The 24,910-nt window shown below is 42.7% G+C and overlaps 8 protein-coding genes across 8 annotated transcripts; 3 read left to right on the forward strand and 5 right to left on the reverse strand.

Moving 5' to 3' along the window:
* Positions 1–1,423: 1,423 nt before the first annotated feature.
* On the forward strand, positions 1,424–2,551 carry V1514DRAFT_320939 (uncharacterized protein; the record flags this gene model as incomplete). The annotated part of the gene is made up of 1 exon (XM_066926030.1): positions 1,424–2,551. One exon carries the CDS (start codon positions 1,424–1,426, stop codon positions 2,549–2,551), a length of 1,128 nt encoding a protein of 375 aa, XP_066782391.1.
* V1514DRAFT_333496 (uncharacterized protein) lies at positions 2,549–4,760 on the reverse strand. Its single transcript, XM_066928055.1, has one exon. It carries the CDS (start codon positions 4,672–4,674, stop codon positions 2,623–2,625), a length of 2,052 nt encoding a protein of 683 aa, XP_066782392.1. The 5' UTR covers positions 4,675–4,760; the 3' UTR covers positions 2,549–2,622.
* Positions 4,761–5,039: 279 nt separating this feature from the next.
* V1514DRAFT_343625 (uncharacterized protein) lies at positions 5,040–5,519 on the forward strand (the record flags this gene model as incomplete). The annotated part of the gene is made up of 1 exon (XM_066929151.1): positions 5,040–5,519. One exon carries the CDS (start codon positions 5,040–5,042, stop codon positions 5,517–5,519), a length of 480 nt encoding a protein of 159 aa, XP_066782393.1.
* A 321-nt stretch (positions 5,520–5,840) lies between these two features.
* Positions 5,841–9,078, reverse strand: V1514DRAFT_353175 (WD40-repeat-containing domain protein). Its single transcript, XM_066929526.1, has 2 exons — positions 8,900–9,078; positions 5,841–8,824 (listed from the first exon to the last, which is right to left on the reverse strand). The coding sequence occupies exons 1-2, from the start codon at positions 9,023–9,025 to the stop codon at positions 6,098–6,100; spliced, it is 2,853 nt and encodes a 950-aa protein (XP_066782394.1). The 5' UTR covers positions 9,026–9,078; the 3' UTR covers positions 5,841–6,097.
* A 138-nt stretch (positions 9,079–9,216) lies between these two features.
* Positions 9,217–10,479, forward strand: V1514DRAFT_353176 (ribonuclease H-like domain-containing protein). The gene is made up of 3 exons (XM_066929527.1): positions 9,217–9,243; positions 9,308–9,478; positions 9,543–10,479. The coding sequence occupies exons 2-3, from the start codon at positions 9,366–9,368 to the stop codon at positions 10,288–10,290; spliced, it is 861 nt and encodes a 286-aa protein (XP_066782395.1). The 5' UTR covers positions 9,217–9,243; positions 9,308–9,365; the 3' UTR covers positions 10,291–10,479.
* V1514DRAFT_308938 (uncharacterized protein) lies at positions 10,192–11,258 on the reverse strand. The gene is made up of 2 exons (XM_066925731.1): positions 11,038–11,258; positions 10,192–10,970 (listed from the first exon to the last, which is right to left on the reverse strand). The coding sequence occupies exons 1-2, from the start codon at positions 11,125–11,127 to the stop codon at positions 10,371–10,373; spliced, it is 690 nt and encodes a 229-aa protein (XP_066782396.1). The 5' UTR covers positions 11,128–11,258; the 3' UTR covers positions 10,192–10,370.
* A 275-nt stretch (positions 11,259–11,533) lies between these two features.
* V1514DRAFT_282762 (uncharacterized protein) lies at positions 11,534–22,415 on the reverse strand (the record flags this gene model as incomplete). The annotated part of the gene is made up of 12 exons (XM_066925107.1): positions 11,534–13,654; positions 13,715–13,910; positions 13,964–14,160; positions 14,237–14,442; positions 14,511–14,656; positions 14,723–15,215; positions 15,295–15,363; positions 15,420–19,707; positions 19,792–21,690; positions 21,748–22,050; positions 22,151–22,234; positions 22,374–22,415. The coding sequence occupies 12 exons, from the start codon at positions 22,413–22,415 to the stop codon at positions 11,534–11,536; spliced, it is 10,044 nt and encodes a 3,347-aa protein (XP_066782397.1).
* An 837-nt stretch (positions 22,416–23,252) lies between these two features.
* Positions 23,253–24,463, reverse strand: V1514DRAFT_282877 (Metallo-dependent phosphatase-like protein; the record flags this gene model as incomplete). Its single annotated transcript, XM_066925111.1, has 4 exons — positions 23,253–23,339; positions 23,402–24,096; positions 24,189–24,195; positions 24,284–24,463. 4 exons carry the CDS (start codon positions 24,461–24,463, stop codon positions 23,253–23,255), a joined length of 969 nt encoding a protein of 322 aa, XP_066782398.1.
* Between the last annotated feature and the right edge of the window lie 447 nt (positions 24,464–24,910).

A 24,910-nucleotide genomic window follows, 5' to 3' on the forward strand; every position in this document is an offset into this window, starting at 1 on the left:
GTATGTGGTAAGGTATCTTCAGACCATGATCTAGCAGGCGACGCGAGTGAAAGATGCGTTCCTGCTCCTGATGCGGCTGTGACTGTTGAAATATTGCTCTGTGGTTTTTTATGTATGTTGTGATGATTGTGAAACTTGAACGGACGCAGTTCGCCGTTTGAAAATCGACGACACAGGCGGATTCATGTTGTGAGCTGAAAGGATTTGAACTGACGTCACTAGGGTATTTTCTGGTGATTTTATTTGCTTAAACAAAAAAATTTATTGCTTTGAAAACTCTGGAAACTTGCTTGCTGTGTTTACTCAAAGTTCTCTGTGTGATGCAAAAGTTGGGAGAGGGAAGTGTCGGGGCCGAAACGACATGTTATAGATTTCAAACCGGCCTGGGTCTTACATTTTTTTATTTTGAATACCTCGGTCGAATTATTTGCATTTACACTATTTAAATTTTAAAATATGGTTTTTCTTTTGATATGATGTAATCGGATCAGTACATTCTAAGTAAGTTTCCAACAATTTTTTATCTCCTTGCTAAATTGATACATTCATCTTTTGATGTTTTTTTTTAGTCATGTCATATAGAATATTTCATATTTTCTATTTATTTGTAAATAAAGTTGACTATTTATGTAGCCTTTTATTTTATTTGATAAGTACATAGTACAGTACACTTTCTAAATTAAAAAAGCATTCTTGTAAATAAAAATCCATTATAAAATCCATGAATTCAACACAAGACGTTGTGACACGCATTCATTAAATTCTTTTTAAAATTTGTGGTCTTGGATGTATTTACTCGAAGTCTTTGCAGGATAGTGCCCACACTTGGGCAAAGTCGGCATGAACTTCATTATTATACATGTTTAAGCCATGCCGACCTGTTCTCAGCTGTGCCCATCTGCGTCCGTCTGTGTCGATTGATTTTTTCATATTGCAGATGCATACCCATTGCGCTCTTCTCAGTTGATATTCATATTACTCCGAATGCCGTTGTCCCATTTGTATCCTTCGACGTCCATTTGCGTTCCTTGATGAGGTAGTCTTCGGCAAAAATTAAGTTTTGGATATTTCGCTCGAGTAAATGCCAAACTTCAATTTTTATTTCAGTAGTCCTTTTCAACTCATGTGTTTTATGTAATTTTGCTTTTTATTTTTGTATTGAACCAACATTTGGTAGTTAGATATAATAAAGACATGCCTGGAAAGCGTTTCATTTGTATTATTAAAAATATCAGTTTTTTTTTAAAATAAAATACACTTTCCCGCTGATTGAAACGATATGAGCTGACATCGTGGCTTTACCGAGACCGGTGTAAGATCATTTTTGATCTGTAAATGTCGTTTCAGCGGTTTGCGCGCACAACCTCGTTTGCTCCAAAATCTTGTCGTAGTTGATATAAATAATACTTTGATCAGTTCCGCTATGCCAGTCACGTCCGCATTCCTGGCAGACCTGATCGCCGTCGTCAGGCTAACCACGCCGTTACTTTTAATTCGAAATCCATTCCCATTCTTGTCGCCACTGTTGTCGTTTAAAAACCCGGTCCATGAGAATAACAACGACAACGACAACGACGATTTGCAACATGTGCTGGCTTCGTCGTTTAACTTGCAATTACCATCACCTGTTACCAAGCCGGTCCAATCTTACACGTTCAGTCAGAGCAACACTACCGCCGGGAACGAGGATGCGACAACGTGGACGATCGTGCCGGCGAAGTTTGTGCGCGCGGCATCTTTACTGACCGACGTTGCGCAACTCGCATGCTCATCATGGCTGCTAGCATTTGTCTACCATCACAACATTGTCGACGAACGTGCAAAGACCGGCATACTAGCGGCGACATTGGTTATTGCCATTGTGGAATCCGCAAGCAGCCTCGTGCGCGCCCACACTGTAACATCACCATCGCAAACATCGACGGTATTCTTTTCCGACATTCTCGGCCAGCCCTGGAAATTTACGGCCAAATCGTCATCATCATCATCATCATCATCATCATCATCATCATCATCACCGCCAGCAGATGTGATTCGGAAATATACGTTTGCAAGTAAATCTTTAGTACCACAATCATGGTGGCTGCGAGCATGCCTGCGCGAAATCGTACTCATTGTCAGCCTGGCCTATCGTGAAAAATCCTCAGGATGGGTCTCTTCTTCAACTGCTGCCACGTTGCCGGAATTATTACGATTACTCTACGTCGGAATCACAATGTGGTTGCAACTCGTGATTGCGTTCGTGGCCGCAATCAGCATGGCCAAGATCAGGCACGGATGGCGCGACGTGGACGTTGACATTTGGTGGCCGAATAGTAGTGATATTGGTAATGCTGCTGATAACAACACTGCTGCTGCGGCTACCGGCGAGAGTGATACTAGCCTGAGAGACAAACTCGACAAACTAATCAATGCTTTCGTGAAGGAATACGTGTATTCCGAAGACGCTGTGAATTTCCCGTCTCGTCATGTCGACTTCGTCGTGGTGTCATCAAACGTCACAACCCCCACGACTGCAGTTTTAAGAGGGAAAATATGGAATCGTGGATAGGTTATAGTAAATAGTATTTCAAAAAAAAGAAAAAAATGTATTGTGTCCATAAAACTATATATACGCTCCATCTATCGTCTCCAGAACCACCCTTTCTTTTGCTGTCCGCTCGTGGTCGAATCCACAGTAGCACCCGCCGCATCTTGGCTGTCACTCACGGAAACATGTTGCTCATTGTTGTTTGTAATATTATCATCACCAACATCCGCATAGCCAACAAAATTAAACGCGATATCGAAAAACGCAGGCTTGGCCGGCACGGCACCTAACTTTGGCGTGGCTTGCAAGTCCACCAGTTTGGTCAAATCCACATTGCCATTAGCAAACCGGCCTAAGTCATCCACGATCACTCGAATTTTTTCTGACCCGTCATTATCAACTGAAGAAGATAAAGATGACGACTTTGTAAGCCGAGACAATTCCGCCAAGCCATGTGATTGCAAAATGCCGGTTCTAATAACTTGTCTTGCAGCCACCACGTCAACATTAAATAAGATTTTTTCTTGTTCTTCATCCTGCACAGCCTGTAGCGCAACTTCATCCACCTCGGCAAGCACGTCACCAGCACGCACCCATAACGCCAACGCTGCCTGTCGTGATTCTTGCTGCTGTTGCTTATTATTATTATTATTATAATGATTTCCGTATGATTGCGCCACGACCGCCAACCGGTTAGCTCTGAAATACGATCGCAGGCTGGCCAACCCGCTGGCTAATTCTTCATCTGCAGCAACGCCGGCCAAGTCCTGAATCTGTACAATCGATTGCACAATGGCATCATAAATTCCTGCCATTTGCCGCAACACGTTGCCGTTGACGGCATGCTTGCCATCATTCCTTCCGGAAGATGACTGTGCTTGTTTCTTGGCAGTCAACGTGGCCAGCAAAACCCGGTCCCTGGCAATGCGTCGCGAAATGAGCGAATAATTGGCGAACGTGGAAACCACGTATAATTCCTGCACGCGATCTTGCGATCCATCTGCTTCCGCGTCCGTGATGGCCGCATGCACGGCATCGGCCGCGTCCTGCCAAGCAAGCAGCACCGGATCATACGCGGCTGCCGCTGCATCACCCTGACCATATTCACCATCCACTTGCTTTCTTTGGCCAGCAAAATCATCATCCGCGCGCCGTGCAGCTGTGATCGCCTGCACGACTGATGCGTCACGCAACCGCGCCGTGTGTGACCTCCACGTTACTTCTCGCACCGTCGCGTCAACCTTGCCAGTGCCACTTTCGTGGTCAGCCTCATGATCATCACTATCGGCGCCAGAAGAAGTCAACAGCAATGCGTCTGCAACTTCACCATCAGGTACGACCGCCCGCACGAGCGCGAACACGACGTGCTGCCGAGGCACGTACTTGCGAGCCAACCCGGCCACCGTGTCTGCCCTGGCTGCAGCTGCAGGAGCCACCTGCTGGGAAACAAACTTAAGCGCCGGCTCGACCGTGGTGGTTAATTGATCCCGGTAAAGGTCCGCCGTGTCGTTATCGTCGTCCGTGATGTTGTTCTTGTCATCGTCGGTCACAGGCGTGAGGCCTGCCACCAGGCCTGACAAAGCCAACCAGGCTGCCGCATAATGCCGAACCGCACGTTCAAACCTGCCATGTTCAAACTCCACCGCCGCGGAAATCAACTCGGCGTAGGCCACGGCTTGCAACCGTTCCACGTCCGTCACGTCGACCGCTGGCGATGAAGATGATGCTTCAACATCACGACCGCTCACCACAATATCGACAAGCAAATTTGCCAATTTGCGAGATTTTTCCAATTTAGACCGCACGTAACGAACCTGACCGGCTGCCTGGTCCCGTCTTAACCTGGAATCCAAGTCTGACTTTGCTTCCAATCCATGCGCCCACGCTCTTTCGGCAGCTAATGATAATATGCCAACAAATCGCTTGTCTGCGTTGATATCATTTGCAGTTGGCACGTACGTGGTATACTTGTCCGTGCTCGTGGTACCGGCCTTGGGCACGCGGCGGCGTACTTTCAAGGTCTTGCGCAATCGTTGCAACCGGGATGACAAATGTTTCGCATATCGACGATAATCACTTCCAGATTGTAACAACGCCGCCGTTCGTTCCCGTAAAATGGTGTCGAGAAGAAATGGTGGTGCCATTTTTTTTTTTTCTCTTCCTTTGGTTTTGGATAGTTTCGTGAATTTGGACGGTTTGAATTGTTTCGGAAAGCTTTTTTCCGTTTCCCCAAGTCAAGAAGAAGGAAGGGCATTCAAAGTAATTAGAGTTTTAATATTAGTCACGTGCTTCGACTCTGAGGATCACGGTGATCATCTCAAGTGACCCAGGCCGGTTTGAAATCTATGACATGTCGTTTCGCTCCCGACACTTCCCTCTCCCAACTTTTGCATCACACAGAGAACTTTGAGCAAACACAGCAAGCAAGTTTCCAGAGTTTTAGTTCAAGCAAATAAAATCACCAGAAAATACCCCAATAACGTCAGTTCAAACCCATTCAGCTCACAACATGAATCCGCCTGTGTCGTCGATTTTCAAACGGCGAACTGCGTCCGTTCAAGTTTCACAATCATCACAACATAAAAAGCCACAGAGCAATATTTCAACAGCCACAGCCGCACTCGCGTCGCCTGTTAGATCATGGTCTGAAGATACCTTACCACATACCCCTAAACGAGTCCACTTTGCAGAGGTTGACCAAGTGTTTATGTATGATCCTGAGCTGATCGGCAAGATAGTGGTCATCAAAGCCAGTCGTCATCGGTCATGCCTGCAATGGGTGCAAGACAAGATTATTGCCGTGCAGACCAAGAATAAAACCAAGGCGGCAACCAAACACAATAGCAAGCGCAGTGCGCATTTTTACCAGGAACTCGGACTTAGTTATCCGGTTGATGATGCCAGGTCGTCTAGCCGGCCCGTCAGCAAGAGCTTCAAGAAAGCCGGCCAAGTGATGTCGTCATTCTTTCAATCCTTCATGTGCCATTAGCGCACATGACGCATGGGGATGTATATTTCTATATACCAAATCACGTCCCCCATAAGATGTATAATTATTTTCAAGTTTTATTCGTCACATTCACAGCATAATTTCGCAATTCATCTTTTGTTTCTTTACCTCGATAGCTCCCTTCCCCCCGGGGAGGGGGTCTTTCTTCTTTTTCCTTTTTTTCATATCATTTGCTGTCATATTTGTTAGTTTTTTTTTTATAAAATGGTTTGTGAGTTTGCAAAATATGTTATATTGCGGTTGGAATGGAAATACCAGGAGTATATAACGTAAGGTATAAGGTAATTAAGCAATTCATGTTGTCAATAATACATTCTCATTCACTTATTAAGTTAATTCAGACGTTTTCTTGAGAGATGATTCAACCGCGGCTTTTTTTTTGTTCAAAGGTTCGCAATAAAGTATCAAAATCACTACAAAATTATTAACTTTTGTTGAAAAAAAAAATAAAATAAAAAAAAAAGGACAATTCATTAAAATGGGAGACAGTACTGTATTCTCTATACACCGCTTAATGTTATTATGCATTATAATACAAAATATAATATAATTTTTTTTTAAAATAATGAGTATATCCGCACTGACGAATCGTCACTAGCTACCGCAAGATCATATGCTGCATCCCTGGTGTCGGAGGTGTCGGCCCGCGGGCGCGGCCGCCATGCGACACAATTAATTCGCTGGTTCGGCACCACCGCTTTGTCGATTTCTTTAAGCAATTCAATCTTAATGCCCCCATCGACTGTAGCAGCAGAAAGTTTGTAAACATGAACATTACCGTTCTCAAGCCCCGCGGCCAGTAGTGCGGACCCATCGTCGGCTGCTTGCAAGCCGGGCAAGAATTGCACGGCCGTGCCGGCGACTGCCAATTTTTGCGTCGCCTTCAATGCCCACGTGTTGGCACCGTCGTGCGTGCCTGAGCTTTGCAACGCCCATACCTTAATCGTCTTGTCTCGCGACACGGTGACAAACACGTAGGCATGACCTGCCAATCCGGTCGGCGCCCAGGCTCCGTCCCATATGATCCTGGTATGCCCTTTCGCACCCAAATGTTGAATCTCATATTTCTGGCCCTGGCCACCAGCCTGGGCTTCCCAAACCACAAACAAGCGGTCCCGACCAACCGATAACAAAAACCGGTCATCGTGTGAAAAAGATAACGACGTGACCGTGAGCGCGTGCGCGGGTGCCAGTGCTGGCCGCAACTCGTGCCACGATTGCGTATCAAACAAGCGCACGACCGCGTGCGTCGCGTTATTGGCCCTGCAAGTGGTAGCCAGCAAGCTTCCGTTATGAGTCACGGCCGCGGCCGAGATCTCGTAGCCGTGACCGTACAACTTGTCAATCTCTGGGAACAACGTATGTCGTTGCAAGTGTGATTCCAACGGCGGCTCGGTTAACTGACTTATTATTGCGAATGATGATGATGATGAGGAGGAGGAGGAATCTGGTTGCTGTTGATCCCACAATTCGTCGTTGTCGTTGTCAATATTTCCAGGCTCGATCGTGGCAGCCGCCGAGGCCGTGATTGCCTTGTTTGACAGTCCCAGTGATGGCACGCTGGCAGCGTCTGGCAAGTTTTCGACTGAGGATACAGAAAATTGACACAAGTTATGCAACAAGGTTTCCACGCCACGAGGCATGTCAAACACTCGCAAAACTTTCTCGTCACCGGCACTGACGAACTGAGTGGACGACAACGACTCAACCAGAAGCATGTCATAGCCATGAATCTGAGCTCGCGCAAACTCATGCCATCCTTTAGATTCATGATTGCCATCTTGCCAATTTGCCAGTAGCCGCGTGGTTTGATCCAGACTCGTGGTTAACAGGTACTCGCCATTTGGTGACCACGACACGTCGGTGGTCTCCCTAGCATGGCCCGTAATTGCTGGCACCGGTTTCCATCTTGACTGCTGCTGCAACGAATCGTCATCGGTTTTGTCGTCAATCCCGTGCTCTAATTCCTGTTCCGCCTGCCAAACTCTAAATCCGCCAGATTTGCCCACGGTCGCGATCCACTGGGGTCGCTCACTACTGTCCCACAGGGCAACCCAAAATCCGCCTGAGGAACCGGTGGCACTGCTGGCACCCTTGATACTGACATCACCCAGCCTTGTGGTCGAAACCCAAATTCCGGACGTTTCATCCGGTGCCCAAATCATCAATGAAGAGTCGGCCGATGAGGAAAGCAACCGGATGTCTGATGGTGAGGGATGCCATGACAGGGCAAAAATCCAATCATCGTGACCCATGAGTAATGCGTCATACACGATAATGTATTCCTCCTTTAAATTTGCGTTGGAAGAAAAATCTTCAACCCGGTGATGCTGATTTTGAGAAATTAGGTGAGAAAGCGGTGAAGAAGTGTATGGCTCGTCATCGACCAACTTGATGTCACTGACACCTGATGCTACGCCAGCAGCAAGGGCACCTATAGTAGTCCTGCTGTAACTCCGACCATCGTCATCATTACCATGATCATGACGTGGTTCAATCGTAAACTTGTACGTCGTACTAGACAATATCGGGTCCGAAGCCGCCAAAAAACTGGTTTCGTGCACCTTCTTGTACTCTGCCAATGGCAAAATTTTCCATAATCTTATATATCGATCCTGGCTGCCCGACGCCAGATACAATACTGACTTGCCCTGCCTGGTCACGTGCCATTTAAACGCTAGACCGTGAACCCAATCTTCATGACCTTTTAACGTGGCAATGTTGGCAAACTTTACTGGCTTGCTCACGTCGTGAGAAACAAATACTTTAATCTTGGTACTGGTGGCGCCAATCGCAAGAACGTGGGCGGACAAGTTGCTTTTTGCCGTATGAATGGTTTCAAGCGCAAGACTTAACGGGAAAAACCCAATTCCCAAATCAATAACTTGCTCCGGTTCAATATCAATGTCTTTATTGTTCTGATCATGACCAACAATAGATTGAATGATCCGTTCCAGATTCCAAACCGAGACCTTGGCATCTCCTGATCCGATAAACAAGTGGATTTTGGAACCCGCACCAGCACGACTATTCGTCGTCGTCGTCGTCGTCGTCGTCGTACTTGTGATTGTGTTTATTGTTCTGGCATGAAAATTTAACGTTGCCACGCAAGCGTATGAAAAAAATTCATCAGCGTGTCCGTTTACATGCCCTGGCTCAGTTTGCCATACTTTCACCACGCCGTCCGCACTGCCGGACACGATGTGCCCGGTTTTAGTAAAATGAATGGCTGATACGGCATCAAGATGACCCTTCAGCAACGTTCGCACGCCTCTAACATTGTCCTGATTAAATGTTAATTTTTCTATACTGCACGTAACGTGAGGCCAAATAAGCAAAAAAAAAAATGTTCAGCCAACCTTGGGATCCCATAACGCGACGTATCGATCAGCAGCAAATGCAACTATGCCGTTTAATGGATTAACTACTGCCGCACCAGGGACTCGGTTCGCACCAATAAAAGTGTACTTGACTAATGATTTCATTTCATTCCACCCAGCGACCTGGCCGTTTCAATAAAAAAGATCTTATAATAACAGTTTAGACTTAATTGAAAAATCTGGTTGAGCCGCAGCAAAAGCGATGAGAGTCTCGACACGAAACCCTTATGCATGTCAGCGACTTTCTCGCTTTTCAATTAACGTTCCTCGAAATTATTATTTTTATGTACAAGTGGGAAGGATTGAAATGCATGAATAAGCCGGTAGGTTTTTTAAACCCATTTATTTTGGAATATAGAGACACGTGATTGACTCAAGTTTGGCTAGATTTTGATTACTTTAACATAGGTGCCAATCCTGAAAAGAATATCATCTTGGTTGTGCCATGGCATCATCCTCCACGGCGGAGCTTTCGCAGCTCGTCGATAGCTTGGACATTCAAGATTCCAACAATGACTCGAAAAACGCCCAAAAGACCAAAAATGGATTCAATACACTGTAAGTAATATATATATATGTAGGAATTAATTTTTTTTTTGAAAAAAATCCTAATAGTGTAAAGTCGATATTTTCTATGCCTGGATATTGAAGCCACGTTCGAACAAGACGTGCCGTTCGGCAGTTCGTCTCACGAAGTTATTGAATTTGGTTGCGTATTAATTGATGGACATAAACAAAAAATTTTGGACAGGTTTCATTCATACGTGAAACCTGCCGTGGATCAGACTTTGCATCAATCTTGCGTTGACTACACCGGCGTCACGCAGGACATGGTTGACACGGCGCCCACGTTTGCGCAAATGATTTCGCTTTTAGATCAATTCATGTTGAAGCATGGCGAAGTGTTACAGCCTTTAGTTGGTATATCATCATTAACTTCATCATCATCGTCGTCGTCGTCGTCGTCATCAGAGACAGCCGACGGTGACCAAGTATTTAACCGGTACGCGACGGTGCGCAACTTTGCCTGGGTCACGGACGGAACGGCCGATATCGAACGGTTCTTGTGTAGCAAGTCATGCCTGATTAACCGGGTGCAATTGCCATCGTACATGTCCGGCCCATACGTCGACTTGCAAAGGTTATACCGGCAATCATTCACGAGCCGGTCCGGTTGCCGGCTTGCCGACATGTTAAACAAGTTTGGATTAAAATTTCAAGGCCGACAACATTGCGCCATTGATGATGCCAACGCGGTGGCCATGATTGTTTTGCAATTTATTGAAAAATTTGGATTACACCAAGTCAAGTCTAACCGAAGCATATACATGAACAAGCATTTTAGATACACATCAAGAACTATTAGATAAATATGATATATATATAGTTATATTGTTATTAATATACATCTTCTTAATATTGTACAGCAATATTGAGCAAATGTATTTAATCACAACCCAGGTGCCATCATGACTCGCGGGGCTGTAGGCGCAACACCGGCTATCGGTGGTTGCAACGAATAATTATTTTTCTTTGCTTGCTGTGCCAACAACCGTTCAGCTTCATCACCATGACGTTCACCTTTGCCATCTTTCTTAAACGCATAATTAACCGTGCATTCCCTGTTCATTAAAAACTGCCCGTTCATGGCTTCGATCGCCGCGTCCGATGATTCGAACGAATCAAAACTGATAAACCCATAACCTTTCGATTGACCGTTATCATCCCTGGCAATCTTGGCCTGCCCGCCTAATATCGTGCCAAACCGGGCAAACGTGTCGGTTAACGTTGGCTCGTCCACCATGGCATCCAGGTTTCCAATAAAAATCTCGGCGCCGACTTCGAGTGACCGTTGCCGGTTCGCACTAGCCTTGTTAACCCGAATTGGCTTGCCATAAAGTCGTATTTGATTCATCACGTTCGATGCATAATCTGCATCTTGCTCGGCTTGAAATTCACAAAATCCGTAACCTTGATGTCGTTGCGTGATGCGATCCTTTGGTAAAAACACGTTAATCACCGGTCCAGCTTGAATCATTAATTCCCATATCTGTATACTATTAGCCATCTTGATCTTTATAAAAAAAAAAATATTCAACTTGTTCCGTAAAACTTACTATGCGATCAGTTACTTCTTCATCCAAATTTCCTATATAAACTGTCGCCTCTTGATTTCGCTCATTCTCTAATGGAGGACGCGTCGTCATATTTTTAAAAATTTTTTTGCAAAAAAAAAAGAAAAAAAAAGAAATTTTCAAATTTTTCCAATCAATTTAATCGTTTACTTATATTGATCATTTGAAATCCTTTTGCTAATTCAATATGACGTTTTAAATTATTCTAGTTTTATTGAATTCATTCAACACGTACTAAACCCTTAACGTTCCTATCTTGACCAACAATTAAACACGTTGAATTTATCTCAAGATTGAACCAAAAAAAAAAAGCGCAATGTATTCAGCACACCAAATTGACCATAATAAAAGATAAAATAATGAAAATAAAAATAAAAATGTATCCCCACCCGAAATAAAAACTACATACAAAAATGGAAAAAAAAAGTACCCTATATACCAAATGGAAACAATCTATACTATATATATGTATGATTAATCACACTAATGCTTGCCTATACTGATTATACTCTTCCACTGCATTGCCGATCCGGTTGTACAAAAACTGCCTTGAAGATTCATCCGCGATCGGGATAAATGGGCCCTGCACGCCACCCCACAACGTCATGGCAATGCCGCCTTTCTCCAACGACACGGTTTGCAACTGATCAAACCGAACGTCCCATTGAGTTTGCATGCGTCGGGTATGCATCAACAGAATCCTCGTGTATGTAACAATGACGACCAATTCTTCACCAGGCAAGGCCATGTGTGCCACGTATTCCTCATTGAAATAATCACCTTCATTAACTTGCTTCAACCAAACCTGACCAATCGCTTCGCGCTGCGAATATGGCTTAACAATCATCTCACGACCGATAAACCGAGGCAATCGAACACGATCGATACCATCGTTATCAAACACGGTTGTCGTATTGCGAATGCCCTCGCTCACGTTACTGGCCAAATCGAAAATGCCAATGGCGGTCTTGGTTGGCAATCCGACCAGGCCTTTACCAAGACCTTTGAAAAACCCGGCCGCACCTTCCTCCGATGCTCCCTTCATGGGAGCCAGAGCCATGCCGGAAATACCGCTGGCCAATCCTTCCACAAACGAGTTTGCTCCAGCAGTAACTCCAAACAAGGCATGCCTGGGACGATTACGAATCCGGCTGATTCTTCTGCGATCTTGAAATTGCTTATCTAACGTAGCCACTGCCAGGCCCTTTGAAATACTTCCGGTTACCTTGGCAATAGAGTCTGACACGCCAAACACGGATTTACGCAAAAAACTCATGCCACCTTTTGCGATTCCAATACCCAGTTCCTGAGGGGTTTCATTCATTATAAACCCTTGATATGGTTCATAAAACATGTCCATGACACCGGAAGACAAGTTGTTGAACAAGCCCACCGGATTACCCAAGAAATCAGCCGATCCCAAAATCTTATGCACCTGAAACAAAAATTGTTGCCCGTAATGAGTCGCCATCAATTGCGCAAGCATTGGCAATGAAACCCTGGCATTCTCCAAAAGTAACGCGTTCAATTGAACCGGAGCATCGTTAATGTTCCCAATCGCCATGGTCAGCACGTTTAAAAAAAACATGATTGCATTTTGTGATGACGTCTTATCCTCCACGTTAACCCGCTCGGTTCTGACAAACGACAAGTCCATCTGTGCCGGCTGAATATGTAATACTTCAAAATACACGTCCCTGCCAGCCGTGGCTCGAACAGGTTCCGGAATTTCAAGCGTTTCATCACACAATTTATCTTCTTCCAAGTTCGTCCAACTGGCACCCGGAACTTTAGAAAAATCTAACAGCGCAAACAAGAAATCCTCATCCATCTCGACCGTTATTTGTTGCAACAATATCGTGGCATATTTAACATAAAACACGCCATGCGAATCATCTTTAACTCTGGAAACTGACGCAGACAATGTGGGATGATTCTCCATCTCTTTGGCAGTTTGCGGGAGCACGCTTGGATACAAAATGATCGGGTAAATCCCACCGAACAGTTGATTGTCAATTTGAATCCACTTCATCTTCATGCTAACGGTCTGATACAATGCTGATTCCGTGTATTTAAACTCGATGCCCCGAAACGTGATGTAACAAAGCTCCTGCAACCTGGCATTAATCAACGAAATACCCAGTCCTTCAAAATTGACCACGGCCCGGAATGAGATATCACCCTCGTCTTCGACTATTTCAAATCCAGCAGTGCTAGAATTCGATGACAAAAAACCTGATCTTAAACTTGCCTGTGAAGAATTGAACTTGGGCTTGTACAGGCTTCGACTTTGATCATAATCTGACAGCACTAACGTCTGAATAGGTCCATCCGCAACCACGTTAATGTCGATCGTCACCGGGTGCCCATCATTTCCAGGGGGCAACTTTAACGGCACCAAGTTCCCAATCTCAGCTAACGGGACGTGCCGCTCGGTATCTCGGGCACAAACCACAAGTTCCTTAGTGCGTGCAGCAGGGTAGTCCCAAGAGTAGGGCATGACACTCTTCCGAGGCACTCGGTACACGATGGGCCGGAATCGCTTGTTATTATTCACATACGCCATGCCATCGTCATCATCGTATGTAATATATGGATTCTAAGCTGATGTTAGCATTTTGGGAAATATGTCTCACGATAGAAAAATTTTAACACTCACAGCTTGATAAAATGTAAATTCCGTATTACTAAAATTACGAATCGAAAACGGCCAGTTGCTCTTTTCATAATCAATATGTAAAAATATGGTAGCCTGTTCAATAAGAACTTCAATCTTTAGTAATTTATGACCTTGACCAGGCTTGACCACTTTGACGTGCGTCCTGCCAAGGTCTGAAATATTAAACGGTGCCGACCTATTTTGATTAGCCCAACAAAAGAAAGACATTCAATTATTGCAAAAACTCACCATGGCGCGCCCTCGGCAGGGAAACTTAGTGAAAGTTGCTTTTCATCAACCTGGCGTAAGAAATGAAGCGGGTATACCTGTCCAGCTTTTATTTTCATCACCGTAGATGAACCAGGTTCACGAATGTTCAACTCTTCGCCAAGCTTGTTTTTCAAAATAAATCTCGGAGAGATTGAAACAATTTTAGACATTTTATACTTTTTTTTCTCTTAGTGTTAGTCATTTCAAAACAAACAAACAAAAAAAAAGAGAAATCAAATGTTCTATGCATACCTTTCCTTGACCTTCAGAAACATTAATTCCAATATGAATCTCCGATTGACGATTTTCAGACGTGATAACTGCATCAGTATTCCCACCAACGGCTTCAAAACTCTGCGGACTACTCCATAACGATCCTTCAACTTTTATCAACGCACGATTAGATCGTTCATCAGTTTGATACGAAAACATCTTCGGAACCGCTTTCCGTTTTGTCGCTATAATAATTGAATTAACAAATCAGAAAAAAAAAAGGTAAACATAAAAAAAAATCATCACTCCTTACGGTCTTGATCATTTTCCTCAGAAGTAGAATGTGATGAAGCTAAAATTGATTTTGCCTTGACTTGCAAATCCATTCCAGTCTTGTTAAGAATAATATATGGACTGTAAACCGATATTCTGAATGCACCTCCGCTATCAGGAATAGTACTAAAAAGCAAAAAATGTTAACCCACAAAAACTTCACTTTGAAGATTTAACCAAACTTCCACATACTAATAATGTAACGACAAGTTCAATTTTTGCCCATCACGATTTCGAGTGGCAACCTTATTTTCTCGTTGAAATTCATCCTGAATATTAGAATTAATAATGGCAAAATCTGTTCGTTCAAATCCACTATCTCTCATATGCACACTCATTAATAACAAATGAGATAGTTTGACAACATGAATTGGACTGCAAAGACCCTTTCGAAGAAAATTTGACCATTCTTTTTTGGTATGTTTGTCGTAAATCATGTAATTAAAGTCATATGGCAACAAGTTTTCAACCTCAATCGGTGCCGTCACGCGAATTCTCATGCGCGGGTAAAGCCTCGAGAGCGGTGCAGATTTATCAAAAATTGAGCAGATTTGAAAAAAGAATGACGCCGGCTCGCCATCATCATCATCAGAATTTTCACTTTTGCATGTAACGTACGGTGCGTATTTCCCAAGCAAGTTTCTCCAAAACAAAGTCTCCTCGCACCACTTGAAACCCAAGTTTGCTACAAAACATCAAGTTAGTCATAAAAATGGAAATAATATTAACAATTCAAAAAAAAAAAAAAAAAAAATTGTTCTCACCTCCGGGTTTGATTTTCAAGGATTGATCATACAAACGATCAATCGGAACCGCATGGCTTTCGTTGGGCACTGCGACTAATTAATAATGCGACCCTCCTCACAAAATCCAAGTATACACAACATACCAATAGTAATAATTCTCGGTTCCGATACTTCTGGATTGCCAGTCATAACTTCAATCGGAATATGCGTATTATTTTCAATCAATAATGCAGACCGTAAAGTGATCTGTTTAACTTTATCCGGCCTTAGTTTGACCTCACAAACCAATCTATGAGCGACTTTCATTGTTCTTGGTTGAAGCACATAAAGTGTTTCACCTTCCTTACTGGCTTGTATTTTAGTAACCGCATCAAAATTTGTATCTTTTAATCGCACGCCAATCGCCCCGTGTTGCGATTCTTCACTTAAATTCTCACGAAGTTTCCGCCAATCATCAAATCGCCATGGCACTTCTTCTCCATCTTTAATTTCCTTGGCCATTGAAAATTCATTATTTTCCGATCCGTTATTATTATTGTTATTATTATCAACCCAAACTTGAATGTCATACCCAGTCTGGTTCATGATTCGGTAAGGTGCATTCGTGCCCGGAGGCCGGGTTAACAAGTCATCACCAGACATGATCTCGACTGCGGTAGACAAGATGGCAATCGTTTGCGACGTGACCGTAACTTCAAGTGACTTGCGCGAATTAAAATTAATTGAAATATTGGGCGGATCGATCGTGCGCGTCATGTGGAATCCCAAATGCCAGGGCTCGATAAGTGGTTCCCATGCGGACTTGGAATAATTATACACGTTGACAAACATTTCCAAACTGGCATCCGCATCCATATCGGTTGACCAATTATGCAAATGAACCGGGAATTGCTTGATGCAAAGATCAAGCAATGGCAGTTCATGAATGCCACCAATAAGTACCAACCGCAAGCCATCAAAATCAGCAGTAAAATCTTCTCGCCGAAGTAATGCCGATTGGGCTTGCTTTTGAACTACTTGCTGATTCGATGGCGACACCGATGACGATAAAGATTCCGGCCTGGACGCGTGTGATACTGATTTTTGCCGCCTGGCTTGTTGCTTCAACCGTTTGTTGGCTGAAAACCTAGAATACGGTCTTTTTTGAACCGGCTTAACATGTTCCGGAGACAGCTCCGCTGCCTTGTTAACAATCGACAGTGCCAATAAAATATCTCGGAGCGACAATCTCAACACTAACGGATCCACGCTCATGCTTATACTGGTCTTTCGGTACAATCCGCTGGCATTGTCATCAGCTGAAAAGATAAAATTAAAATCGTCCAGGACTCGCAACCGGTTATCCTCAAAATGATCCATGCGACACAAAAACATGCCAACCTTGCGTGTTGCCAACGTGAACACGTTCTGCTTGGAAATGATAATGTCCTTGATGCCCAACACGATTGCTTCCGAGTTCGAAACAAGCGGGTTTGCAATCAAAATTACCGACGCATCGACAATGTTGACCCTGAAAGCTACATTCATGGTTGGCTCCTGAATATTGTCCAAATTAACAATTCCGGCTTGCGAATTCAAATCACCATCTTCGCAATCACGATCATTATCATCAACGAAATTAGCTACCGGTACGGTCGAAGCCAGTTCAACCACGGTAGATTCAGAATCGCTTGCCACGCCTGCATTGCCATTATTATTGTTATCATCATTGTCATTTAAATCTTCATCTTCGACCTGCAATGAATCCACAAAATATGTTTTTAACGAAAAAATATAATCAATTGCGAAAATAAATTGCGGGCTATCGATCGATAATATGGCGGTAATATTTTGAAAACCGGATTCGTCAACTGATTTGGAAATACTGGCCATAAATTGATAACCATCATGCTTAATGGATGGAACAATTTCTCTAAACTTGTTTTTTTGCTTTTGCCTGCTATCTAAAATCGTAAACGACTTGATATGAAATTCGGATTCAATCGAATCATCCGATTCCATTCTCATCTTGATATCAGTACCATTTAAGGAAAACTTGGAAAGCGAAGCTGGCAATGCAGTCACAGTATCCGAATCTGTATCGTTGAACAATTCTAATGCTAACGTCTGCAACCTGAAAACAAAATCTAGTTTTGTAAAATTTCTTTCATTCTTTTTCTCTTCTTCCTTGCGTGATGACGATTCCCTGCGGGCCACGTCATCCTTACCAGTCTTGTGGTTATTGTGATCCTTGAAAGACGCGGCTGACCTTGAACGCACGCGTTTGGATGACCGGACCGGCGTTTCCCTGCCCGAAGACGAGGCTTGCCTTCTCAAGCTAACCGCAGCTTCATCATTTTGGGGCGGCGGTGTTTCAAATGTGGCTGATAAAGACTTGAGCAATCCAATAATAAAAATATATTGCGACTCGGTCATTTTCAAGTTCACGTCCGACATGGACCCCACGATTTCCAATTGCGGCCGGTCCAGACCCGGCGTGTGCTCGACATAGACCATCTTAAACGAAATGTCAAGGTTTTCAATCATTTGAGACTCTTGACTCACATCATTAGGGAAATGAAACTTTGAAGTAATCCTAGTCTGCCGAATGCCGGCATTGATTTTGTTAACCGTAGCTTGCCTGCCCAACGACGTATCAATTGTGCTGAACGTGTTATGAACGTACATCTCTCCCAAATGAGCGGTAATAACATCGGCACGAATAATTTCACCTTCCGGATTATCAAACGGGCAATCCCTCGAAAACACTAAAATAGGCGTTCGCACGATGACGTCCAAATGAATCTTATCCGGATCTTTCATTTGCGAGGCTTGATTCACTGCTGCCTGCCTGGCAGAATCATACAACGTTTTCATTTCAGCAAACTTGGCTAAAAATTGAAAGATTCGTCTGAACGATTGCTCAATAAAGTTAACCTTGATAGAACCAGCACGGAAATAAACCGAAGAGTTATAACCAGGGTATGACGGTGACACTGCGTACGGGTCATACGTTTCATACCGAAAATCAGCCAACTCGTCGCCTTGAATTGACACCAGCTCATGCATGTCAAGATGTTCCGGTACTTGATCATTCAAATGGTCTTGCAAAGAAAAATTTCCCAACCTGGCTGCGACACGCATGGTCTTTGCCATGGTGAAAATTCCCACATCAGCCTGATCCAGTCGCAAGGTGGCAAGCCTGATGCCATCATCGTTCAAGATCAAGACGATGCTGTAAAGGTTTAACTTCAATTTTGTCTTTTCCGGTTCGTTGCTATTAGTCTGTACGGACGCAACTTCAGTTTCACTATCGCTCTCATCAAGTTCGATAATTTGATTATCATCACCACGAGCCGCGGCAGTATTATTATCAGCCGAAAACATGACCGCCAAAAAATCCAGCAAGGTCAAGATCGATTTTCGCGTAATCACAAAGTTTAAGGTCGAGATTGATATTTCCACGTTCTGGTCAATGCCATCGAACACGGCCAGGTACTCAGGAGATTCTTTTGATACTTTTGAATATTTAATATGAAACAAATTCTCATCACCTTCTTTGGGCTCGGTAAGGTCCTTTGAATGCTCATCCGGATGGTCATAATATGAATCCGAAGAGATCAACCTGCTAAATTCTGGTTTGGGGTTATCATCAATCCGATCTTCCACGCTGAGCTTGCTCAATATGACTGCAGCTTGCATGTCATACATGCGATTGAAAAATATTAACTCAAAATGTTCGAGAACAACATCAACCAATAACCGGCTCTTTGTGAACTGACTGTTTGCATCCCTACCGTACAAGCCAGTGATCGGACCGCCACGATAAAGTGATCCTCTGACTTGATCAACCGTAAAATTAAATTCAAATGTTCGTTGTTGGTAGGCCAGGTCTGCGTTTGAATTGGTATTGCCATTATTACTATTAGTATTCTTGCGGTCATTTTTGGTCAATGATCTACTGCTGTCCGCACTTTGTTCCGATCCAACAATTGTTTGCGCATCATCATTATCTTCGTCTTCGTCGTCATCACCTCTAGCATTAAGATAATCAACGTAACCAGTTTGGTCGATCTCAGCTTGCGATGAAAAAGTGAACGGTGCCGGTCTTGCTGACGAGCGCGCTATTCGATCATCATGTGAATCTTCAAATCCCATTTCCAATTCTTCAATCTGGACGTTGTCCCTGTCTAAATATGACAAGTTTGGCATGCTGTTGTTAATCAAATGCATCAAAATTTTGTACTTGACATCAGAAATCGAAACGTGCAAAACCGGTAAATGACCCGACACTCTAAACTTTGTCAGGTTCGATGCCTTGGCTAATATAGAAATTTCAACCAATAATTTCATGTTGATCTTATCCACAACGTGGAAATGCTTGGGTTTGTCATCATCATCTGGCACATATAGCTGTTCAATAGTTTCCGGAATACTTGGACCAACAAGAACCTGAATAAACCAAAAAAAAAAAAAAAAAATTGTGTTAGCAAACCTATTCATATACATTTACAAACACCGAAAAATTTTAAATACCTGAGTAGCTTGCAAGTTCAATTCAAACTTGTCATACATCAACGACTTTAGCTTTTCATAGTCCTCATCTTGATATTGCGATGACTGCTTGCCTTGGATTTCTCGAATTGTTGATTTGTCAACCAAGTTTGACACCAAGCTGATGTGACCAGCGTCCACGACCAGGCACGGCGACCGGCGATCGGTTAAGCTAGAAGGAACAATAATCAACGGAGCTTGAACATCCAATTTGGCATTCAAAGTTTTGTGCTCTTGCAAGGCATACTCCAAGCCAGCCCTGGTTTGGTTTGTAATGCCTTCCACGGTCGCACCTGCCGCGTACATGAGCGCACCAAAACTTTCCAAATGAGTCTTGGGAGGCCGAAAGAACTTTGCGATTTCTTCAATAAACTGCTTATTATAATAAATTTCCATGCTTGCCAATTTCATGATCAGTACTGAATCAGCAGACTCATCCAACGGGTTTTTCTCAAACGTGAGTTTAAACACCGGCTCGGCAGGTGGACGTTCGATAACATCATCCACGGTATCAATCTCAAACACGGTCGGATCGTTAACCGGCCTTGGCTTCTTAACGCGAACAATGTCCGGGAACAATGAACCGGGCGTAGTGCCGTCATGAACCTTAAGTTCCTGCAAGGTCAAATCAACCAAGAACGAATCCGGACGTTGCAAAAAACTCATGGAAAAGGTATCAAACAATAGCTTTAAAATTTCTGATTGCGCACCATGAGGATCCCGCCTGAGCGTAAAACTGCCCATCGCGAGCGAAACTTTGAGTTGCATCTTGACTGCATCTCGCGGAAGGTCCAAAACGTCAGGAATTGGCTTTTGATCTTCATTCCATTCAATAGCATCGTACAATTCTTTCCTTTGTTGATCAGTCATGACCGCATCATCGGCAGAAGATTCGTTCGATGGTGACGCGCCGGAAGCATCCGTGGATGAGGATGATTGCTGTGACGATGATGACGAGCCCCAAGCCCAACCCCACCATCCTTGACTTTGTGCCGGCTTGTCCTGCACCGATACTTGCTTGCCATTGCCATCAGCAAGTTGCTTCAGCTTTTTGCGTTCCTTGCGCAACTGGCTTTGCGCTAACGATCGATAAAACCTGAGATCTTCGAATGACAACTTCCATTCAAGAGCCTTGAGCTTGTCCGAATCCGATGTCAAAAGTGGGCGTGAATTATCAGTTGTGATTTTGGCCTTGTAAAGACTAATGTATTGCTTGCGATCTTGCATGCGTTCCTTAAAGAACTCCCACGACCATTGTCTTCGCTTTTCATGAATTTCACGCAACACAACGTTGCCCGCATATTTAAACCATTGGTTTGGATCTTTTTGCAACGGCAATTTGGGACGCAAGTTCTTAAACTGTTCGGTCCTGACATAAAAATGGAAAAGATCGATCAGCATCAACGCGTCCCTGTATTGATCCTCATCCAGCATGAACCCAATCTCGTCAAAAAATAACTCGGCCTTGGAATTTGGAATGGATGATGGCGAACCTTTGTGAATCGTGATCCGACCTTCACCCGATACTGGTTTAAGAACGAATTGGTGAATCGAAATGGCAGGCTGCTGACCCTGTGATTGTGATTTTTTGGCAACCGGAATGAGGGCGCCAAATTCTTGCAACACGCCATTAAGATCGTGATTGGCACTTAAAAGTTCCGAATCCGTGTTCCAATAAACCGCCAAGTTTTCTAATTTTGTTAATTTATGAGTCGTCAACACGTTGTCTTGAATAAAGATTGGATTCCAATCCTCATCTGCTGACACGGCAGAGAATTCTCCGAGAGTGATGCCTAATGAAAACGGATGACCGGGAGCAGAGATCGTGTCTTCGTATCTGATGTGAATTTTTTTAACCGTGATTTGCAAATTATCAATAATCTGAAAATGCAATTTTAGATTTTAAAATTCAAAAAAAAAAATTTAGTATAATCTTACCTTGGTAACTAAAGATTCCGTGAAGCTTTGATTCTTTTTCTGTTCTTCGGTCGAGATCGATTCCGGTTGAGCTTGCAATAACAATTCAACATCTTCAAGCCGTTCCATCTTGAGCAATTGCTTCCTACGTTCTTCTTCCACTTCATCATATTCTTGATTTGCTTTCGGAATCGCGAGCACGTAAACATTTTCAATAAAAACCTTGACCGGCTTGTTTTTTAAATTTGACCATGGAATTTGTAATGTTAATTCGCCAAGGTGACCTTCGACCACGTCGATTGGCAAGCGAAACTTGTCCAGCGCCTGTTCATGCAATTAATTAGTTTAATATAATTTATTATAATATTAATAAGAAAAAAAAAAAAAAAAATAATAATAATAATAATAATAATAATATTCATACTTCTCGTTTGAGTTCTAAATTACGAAGCTTGACGTCGCCGCTCCATATGCCAATGTTGAGTTGCTTGGGATCGAAGTTCTTAACCTGCACGAGACATTTTTAGACAAGTATATTATCAATTAATAATAAATAATTCATACATATGCACCCTATAATTTTTTATATTAACAAACTTGATCAAACCTTCAACAGGGTTTTTTTTTAAGCAATGATTTCAACTTACCAAAAACCGATTCAACAGCGAGGCAACCAAGCTTTCCAACATGTTTGTTGGCAAGATGACAAGAGTATTTCAAAACGAAACGGTAATCCAACCGTTCAAAACAATCTTGCCGGTTCTCGTATATTTTTATTTATTGGTTTTGATTTTGCCTATTGAGTTTAGATGTATAAACAAAACATGGAAGAACGATTCATGCATGTTCTACTGTCGATCCGCCTTAATATCTACGACGACCGCATCGCAGCCACGCAAGCCAGAGTTTAATAGATTTGCACCGCCACAACAGCTTAACGTGAGGTCATCACGATGACACGAACGATATGAAAACAATGCTCACATGAAATCTATCTTTGAATAAATACTATTATATAGATTATATAAATAAATATATAAATAAACAATCAAAAACACACGCAGTCCTCTCTCAGATAATATAATAAAAATATTAATAATATGCATACCAACTGTAAGTTAAAAAAAAAAAAAAAATCAAAATATAAGCAACGGTCAAAAAGCTCGAAACATTAGACACAAGATTAAAAGAAAAACAAAAAAACAACAACTGACATAATACACGCACAAAAAAAACAAGATACAAGCCATGTAATATATACAAACATTATACTCAAAAAAAAAAAAAAAAAAAAAAAAAACGGAAAACATAGCGATTACCACAAAAGGGAGGGAGCAAATTAGAAATGCACACAAAATATTGTTCACTTCCACCATATTTTACAGTATATCAAAAAAGAAAAAGAAAAAACAAGCAAGCAAGCAAGCATAACTCAAAATTGAGCAAGGCATTAGACAAGGAAGTTACGGATGACGGTATAACCATTATGATTTGGACCAAAGAAAAAAAAAAAAGGTAATGTCAAATCATTTTGCAGATTTCTTTTGTTTGCGAGGTGTCGAACCCATATTAGTATATCCATACTTTGGTTTCTTCTCAGCAGGCTTGAGAATCTAAAAAGAACAAATTAGAATATAAAAAAAAAAAATTTGTACATGAATACAATAATACACACCTGGAAAGAACACAGTAAACTTTCATCAACGCTCATCATGGCACCAGCATTATCAAATTCTCCACAATAATTTGGAGCAGAAAACAAGGTGACCAACTGACGTTTTGAGAAAAACTCATAACCATCTTCGACCACTTGATGAGCACGGCAAATCAAGTCCATGTCATGCTTTTGCAAAAATCTTGATACCACGTCGGGACCAAACGTGAATGACACGCCACGGTCGTTTTCACTCCAACCGGTAATATCCTTATCCGGATCAGACCATAACAAATCACAAAGCAATCCTGAATCTGGAATGTCAGTCGGACGCATGACCCGTCTGATCTGTTCCATGTTGTTAAGATCGGGTGACAAGCCTCCGTGCATGGTGAAGATTTTTTCATCAATAATGGCAGCAATTGGCAAACAGTTGAAGCAATCAGTAAAAGTTTTCCATAGCTTGATGTTGTATCGTCGCTTGCATTCGTCATAAAATCCGTAAATGCGATTGATGGAGGCGCATTCGTGATTGCCACGAAGAATGAAAAAATTCTCCGGGTATTTAATTTTGTAGGCCAACAACAGGCAAATTGTTTCGAGCGATTGCTTGCCTCGATCGACATAATCACCTAAAAACAAGTAGTTGGCCTCAGGAGGGAAGCCGCCGTATTCAAACAGTCTGAGCAAATCATAGTATTGGCCATGGATATCACCTAAAGAAATAAATTAGCATAGTAAAAACAAACAACAACAAGAACAACAAAAAGATGGCTGATAAATAAATATATCGATAACTCGGACATACCACAAATCTATTTACACCATGTTAGCAAGCCAATAACGAACGAAAAAAAAAAAATCAAATCAAATCAAATCAAATCAAATCAAATCAAATCAAACCTTTATTGGAGCTTCAAGTTCAAGCAAGATTGGCTGCTGGATAAAAATTTCCCGTGCCTTTGTGCACAAATATCTAATCTCGGTTTCCAAAAGCTGCACATGATTGCCAGGCCTGCTGCCTCTGACTTCCAGCAACCTATCGACAATCGAATCGATATCAATCTCAGTAGAATCAGCCATTTATCCTTTTCTTCTAAAAATTTAATTTAATTTAATTTATTTTATTTTTTCCTTTCTCTCTTTCAATCTGCTCCTCTTCTGCTATGATTAAGAGAGAGCGGGCAAAGACAAGAGAAGAAAAAAAAATATAAGCAATTCAAAGGACTGAAAGGGTCTGGGAACGAGATGGGCGACAGGAATGAGACGACCGGGATGGAGAGCAACAGGAAGAGCGAGCTGTAGTGGTTACGTGTGGATGGCGGTTGGTAATAATTTCCAAAAACAACGACCGGGATGGACAAACCAGAAATCGAACAGCCATCCACCAGCCACTAGCCACCAGCCACAGTCTTCACCGTGTGTTTATTATGTCATACACACAACAACATGGTTAACTAACGAGTTGGTGTACTAATTAACTATCTACCATTTCCATACATGTCATGCCATATTCCTTACGTTGACAAC

This window comes from Lipomyces japonicus, assembly GCF_038497905.1.
Source record: "Lipomyces japonicus strain CBS 7319 unplaced genomic scaffold V1514scaffold_29, whole genome shotgun sequence".
In the NCBI taxonomy this organism is placed as follows: Eukaryota; Fungi; Ascomycota; class Lipomycetes; order Lipomycetales; family Lipomycetaceae; genus Lipomyces; species Lipomyces japonicus.

Bases quoted from the DNA above. Each gene is read 5' to 3' on its own strand.
- V1514DRAFT_353175 (XM_066929526.1), bottom strand. From the start codon at position 9,025: ATGAAATCATTAGTCAAGTACACTTTTATTGGTGCGAACCGAGTCCCT. The intron at 8,825-8,899 runs GTTGGCTGAACA...ACATTTAATCAG, and splicing joins TCGCGTTATGGGATCCCAAG to GACAATGTTAGAGGCGTGCG.
- V1514DRAFT_308938 (XM_066925731.1), bottom strand. From the start codon at position 11,127: ATGACGACGCGTCCTCCATTAGAGAATGAGCGAAATCAAGAGGCGACA. The intron at 10,971-11,037 runs GTAAGTTTTACG...AATAGTATACAG, and splicing joins AAGAAGTAACTGATCGCATA to ATATGGGAATTAATGATTCA.
- V1514DRAFT_353176 (XM_066929527.1), top strand. From the start codon at position 9,366: ATGGCATCATCCTCCACGGCGGAGCTTTCGCAGCTCGTCGATAGCTTG. The intron at 9,479-9,542 runs GTAAGTAATATA...AATAGTGTAAAG, and splicing joins AAAAATGGATTCAATACACT to TCGATATTTTCTATGCCTGG.
- V1514DRAFT_333496 (XM_066928055.1), bottom strand. From the start codon at position 4,674: ATGGCACCACCATTTCTTCTCGACACCATTTTACGGGAACGAACGGCG.